Genomic DNA, 5,901 nt, shown 5'->3' with positions numbered 1-5,901 from the left:
TAGAGTTCACCAAATGACTCTAAGCCATATACTCGCTCCGTCGTTGAATATATGACATTTAGGACAAGCAAATTAGTTCATTGAAGGACGGATGGAGTACGTGAGTAGGAATCCTATATAGTACCCGTTCAAGATACGATGAAGAGCCATCCCTCGATTTCTATTTGTCATATGGCTTCTTCTTAAGGCTAGGGAGGTTGAAACTATATATTCTCCCGTGAGGTAATAAAGGTTAAGAGAAGACAGTAAAAATGTTGTAAACCCAACCAATATGGAATGATATTTGGGGATGAGCTATCGTTGTTGGTTTTGTAAATAAGTTAGGACAAGCAAATCAGTTCATTAAAGGACGGATGGAGTACGTGAGTAGGAATGCTATATACTACCCGTTGAAGATACGATGAAGAGCCATCCCTCGATTTCCATTTGTCATATGGCTTCTCCTTACGGATAGGGAGGTTCAAACTATATATTCTTGAGGTAATAAATGTTAATAGAGGACAGTCAAAATGTTGTAAACCCAACCAATATGGACTGATATTTGGGGATGAGCTATCCTCGTTGGTTTTGTAAATAAGTTAGGACAAGCAAATTAATTTATTGAAGGATGGATGGAGTACGTGAGTAGGAATCCTATATACTACTCGTTGAAAATACGATGAAGAGCCATCGTCCCTTGATTTCCATTCTCATATGGCTTCTCCTTAGGGATAGGGAGGTTGAAACTATATATTCTCCCGTGAGGTAATAAATGTTAAGAGAGGACAGTCAAAATGTTGTAAACCCAACCAATATGGAATGATATTTGGGGATGAGCTATCCTCTTTGGCTTTCTAAATAAGTACGGATGAACAAAAAACAAGGACCATTTGGTAGAAAACCCAAGAAATAAGATAACAACATTCCATATTGATTCATATCTGGCGGAAGTAGATATCAAATTCATATTTGTTCGGATCCATGGATTCCAAGAGAATTTTGATTAGCGTCGACACTAGCACGGAAGGAAGATGCAGAGTAAAGTGGGTCTTAAGAAAAAATAGGCTAGTGGGTAAGACCTCCCGACAGGTTTTCATTAAGAAGGAACCGGTTTCGGAAATTCATTCCGTGAGGATAAGAAGGAACCAGTTTTAGAAATTTGTTCCCGTGAAGATTCAAACCTTGGTCTACTGGTTGCAACCATACCTCAGCTCCTCTAACCAACTAGGCTAGAGTACCTTTGGTTAAAGTGGGTCTTAAGCTACCCACACGATTAGTGGATGACTTCCTAGCGTGCATATAAAAATGTAGTAAAATTTACAGTAAGGTGTGCATACAACCTTGCAAAACTCCAAAACGTGCAAAATTTTGTTCTTAGAATGAGGGCATAAATGCAAGTATTCAATTGCCCATGCAAAGCAGTCTGGTATAGTCCTTGATTTAATAAAATCATACTGATTCTTCTGAATTGTCTCCATGATAATTTATTTAGTATATTTCGTCTTCCTCATTTGCTTTACAACATATTTCTTCTATAGTAATATTATTACTTTCCTGTTGCAAGCACCGGCATATTTTTTACTATTATTATATTTAAAGTCCAAATGGAACCAATCCAATAGAGTGAAATATATTTAATTAAACTTTCGATAAGTCAAATATATTCTACCACGCCTAAAGCAAAATTTCAGTGGAAGTTTCATCGACACAATTACCTATAGTGACACATCATTTAAAAACATTTGAAACTAGGATGAAATGCCTCCCTCCCAATGCATAGTTTCATCTATTGTTGTTTCCTAAGTTATGTGCAAGACACAAGCTATCTAGATAAATGTGTGCACATGATGGTTTCATCCCCACGAAATTCATTTCATCTCTCTTCATTAATACAATGTCACATCATAAGAAATGTTCTCGTGTCAGTGTATTTAATGTGTATGAAACTGCCACTAAAAATGTCCTAATAAGGGCCTTTTAGTTCACAAAATTCACCACTGTACACCCTTCACATCCGGTCACATTTTCTCTCATAGGCACACTCCCCAATATACTATTCCAACACTACTCCCAATTTCACGAACTAAACAGGCTCTAAGACTAGCCACAGTGGGAGTAACTTTAGCAGTAACATCGAGTCCAACTCAGCAAATTTGTTTATACGCCAATGAGTTAATAAGGAGAGAGGTAGTTTGAGTAACTTAGCTAATACTGTAACATCACACGTCCCAATGCAATATGAGTCTATAACCTAATAAATGAAGTTTTGCTGACACCACACTTATGTATCCACTATAAGACTAGCCACAATGGAGAGTAACATACACTAGTAACATACACATATCCCTATACTATGTTACTACTTTTCATAGTGGGTAGTAACATAAATATGGTAACATGCAAAGCCTCATTTATCAGGTTATAGACTCATATTGCATTTGGACATGTGATGTTACAGTAACTAGCTAAGTTACTCAAACTACCTCTCTCCTCATTAACTCATTGCCACATAAGCAAATTTGTTGAGTTAGACTCGATGTTACTGCTGAAATTACTTCTACTATGGCTAGTCTAAAGATAGTAATATAGTCTAGAGATATGTGTATGTTACTAGTATATGTTATTCTCCATTATGGCTAGTCTAATAACGCAAGTGACGGTACCATGAGATTATATACGTCCCCAAGATGACACAAGTTCAACCAATCCTGAAACTTGAAAGCTCCGAAAAGGTCACGTGATCCCATTGGCCCGCCCATATATCTCAAGTCAAACGAGCACAGTACCACACCCTGCCCTACAACGCGGTCCTTGTGTCCCGCACCTTCGCTGTCTCCTCCTCCAAGTCAACCCCAGCGGGAGCAAGAGATCAGAGATTCACCCGGCAATGGACCACAAGCAAGACACGGAGCCGCTGCTCCCGGCGGCGGACGAATGGTGCCGGCAGGGCCTCGCCGCGGCCGAGGCGAAGCGGCTGGTTCGCCTCGCCGGGCCGATGATCACCAGCTGCTTGCTGCAGAACATCATCAACATAATGTCCCTCATGTTCGTCGGCCACCTCGGCGAGCTTCCCCTCGCCGGCGCCTCCCTCGCCAACTCCGTCGCCAGCGTCACCGGCTTCAGTATCATCGTAGGCCCATTTCCCTACTCTCTCTCATCATACACACACTCTCTTCAAGAATGAAGAACTGGGCTCTGTTCTGACTCTTGCTTGGCATGCATGAGCAATGGGTGTCGCAGATCGGCATGGCGACTGCGCTGGACACGCTGTGCGGGCAGGCGTACGGCGCGCGGCAGCACCACCTGCTCGGCGTCTACAAGCAGCGCGCCATGGTGGTGCTCGGGCTCACCTGCGTCCCCATCGCCGTCGTCTGGGCGCACACCGGCCGGATCCTGGTGCTCCTCGGCCAGGACCCGCGCATCGCCGCCGAGGCCGGCGCCTACGCGCGGTGGCTCATCCCGTCGCTTGCCGTGAGCGTGCCGCTGCAGTGCCACGTCCGGTTCCTGCAGGCGCAGAGCCTCGTCCTGCCCGTGACGGCCAGCTCGGCCGCCGCGGCACTCTGCCACCTCGCCGTGTGCTGGGCGCTCGTGTTCAAGGCCGGCATGGGTGCCAAAGGAGCCGCGCTCAGCAACGCCATCTCGTACGCCGTGAACCTGGTGATGCTGTCCCTGTACGTCAGGCTGTCGAGCTCCTGCAGGGACACGTGGAACGGGTTCTCCATGGAGGGGTTTAAGGATCTGCGCAAATTCGCCGATCTCGCCGTGCCCTCTGCGATGATGATCTGGTATGTAAGGCAACTGATCCTCAAAAATACTCACCCAGATTCAAAAAAAAAAAAGAAAAGAAAAACGTAGGCTGTTTTGTTGCGCAATAGACCATACACCCGGATTTCATTTACATGTTACAGGTGAAAACTTCTAAAAAATCTTCAAAAACAGGCACCACTTGATAGAAACAATGTCAATTTTTGGGTGCAGCTTGGAGTGGTGGGCTTTCGAAACACTTGTGCTGCTGTCTGGTCTTCTGCCCAACCCTCAGCTGGAGACTTCAGTGCTGTCAATTTGGTATAGCCCCACATCAAGCTTCAGAAATTAAGGAGTAAGGACACATCTTCGATCTAGCTAACCTAACAGAGTGTTCAATTATTCTGCAGCCTTAACACTGGGATTCTTCTCTTCATGATACCATCGGGGCTTGGTTATTCTGTGAGGTAACTTACTACTATCTGCTACTCCCTTCGTAAACTAATATAAGAGCGTTTAGATCACTAAAGTAGTAATCTAAACGCTTTTATATTAGTTTATAGAGGGAGTACCACTCAATACCTACAAGAATTACACTGCTGGAAATTTGATCGGCTGATCGCCTGGTTTCTTCACCCCACAGCACGCGCGTTTCCAACGAACTTGGTGCTGGACAGCCTCAGGCAGCAAAGTTGGCAACGAGGGTAGTCGTGTGCATCGCCTTGTTCCTAGGCTTCGTCCTGACCTTGGGCATGACCCTGCTACGCCACGTTTGGGGGTACATGTACAGCAACGAGCCGGAGGTCGTGGCATACATTGCCAAGATGCTGCCGGTTCTTGGGATATCTTTCTTCATAGATGGCCTTCACGGATCTCTCTCAGGCGTGCTCACGGGCTGCGGCAAGCAAAAGATCGGCGCCACGGTGAACCTCGGCGCGTTCTACTTGGCAGGCATCCCTATGGCGGTGCTGCTTGCGTTTGTCTTCCATCTCAATGGAATGGTAAACTCTACCAAGCTCAACACTTGTCATCTGCAAAAGAAAAACTTTGAATGTAGTATAGTGAAAGGACATGATCATCTCTCAACTCAGATGCTGATGATGTTCTTCTCCCAACAGGGCCTTTGGCTCGGCATCGTCTGCGGCAGCCTCATCAAAGTGCTCTTGTTTGCATCTGTCACATGGACCATAGACTGGAGCATGGAAGTAAGTAGAGATTACTGAACACCAACAAAATTCTACCAGGACGCTGCAATATATAGAGTCTAGCCTAGCCAGGGTGACATCTCTTTCCCTTCCTGTTTTGAATTGCAGGCTACCAAGGCAAAGGACAGGGTATTCGGCTCATCTCTGCCAGTAGCATGAAATTTCAAGCATCACATGGTACAAGTTTCAACTAACTGTTAGGATGCTATGTGTCTTCTGCTGATCTGTTCGGCAGATCTTCTGCTGATTTGTACGGCAGATTTATTGTGAGAGAAAAATGCTGCGTGCTGATTGATACGGCAGATTTGTTGTGAGAGAAAAATACTGCAGAAGAAGCCAAAATAAGGCAAGCCGGACGGATTAGCCTCGTCTAGACGTCTACTGCAGACTCACTCTACCGACCAAGCTAACAGTAAGTTGTTCTCCGTAGATGTTATTGGATTTTTTTCTAAAAAATATGTTATTGGAATATTTAAGAAACCAAAGAACGCAGACTAGAGTAGGAATTTTTTTTCCGAGCAGAGTCTGGTCCAGCACTTTGGGACTCTGGTCTGTTCTGTATTTAAAATTTTCTTGTAACAAACATGATGGCACATAGGAAGAGCTTTCCTACGTAGTGATCTGAGATGTGCTCACAAGAGAGGAGAAGAAGATTTAGGCTTGTTCTTATTAAAATGTTATATAAATTAGCCTTTTTATTTAGTTTTTTACTGTCTTGGGAGGTAACAAGAGGTACCACCGAAATATAACTACAGAGGCATGGTGCGTTACAAATTTCAGTACTTAGGTCAATTAGGTGTCGAATTATACGCAGTCTATCCAAATTCAGTCAGTTCTTGTCTTTTGAGCCTTTGCCGAACTCTCAACAGAATTGCTCTGTTGCCGGATTCGTAGCACAGCAGCTGCACACTACTGGAATTTTCACGTACGTCGGGTGTAATGTTTTTTGCCGAGTGCTAAAACATGGACACTC

The 5,901-nt window shown here is 44.4% G+C and overlaps 1 protein-coding gene across 1 annotated transcript; it reads left to right on the top strand.

Annotated features, from left to right (window-relative positions):
• The first annotated feature begins 2,783 nt into the window (after window positions 1-2,783).
• Window positions 2,784-5,635, top strand: LOC125522205 (protein DETOXIFICATION 16-like). Its single transcript, XM_048687292.1, has 7 exons — window positions 2,784-3,109; window positions 3,220-3,764; window positions 3,958-4,044; window positions 4,134-4,190; window positions 4,367-4,724; window positions 4,842-4,928; window positions 5,037-5,635. Exons 1-7 carry the CDS (start codon window positions 2,867-2,869, stop codon window positions 5,085-5,087), a joined length of 1,428 nt encoding a protein of 475 aa, XP_048543249.1. The 5' UTR covers window positions 2,784-2,866; the 3' UTR covers window positions 5,088-5,635.
• Window positions 5,636-5,901: the final 266 nt, after the last annotated feature.

Source organism: Triticum urartu, chromosome 7 (assembly GCF_003073215.2).
Source record: "Triticum urartu cultivar G1812 chromosome 7, Tu2.1, whole genome shotgun sequence".
Taxonomy (NCBI): Eukaryota; Viridiplantae; Streptophyta; class Magnoliopsida; order Poales; family Poaceae; genus Triticum; species Triticum urartu.
This window is presented reverse-complemented; position numbering and strand designations above follow the sequence as displayed.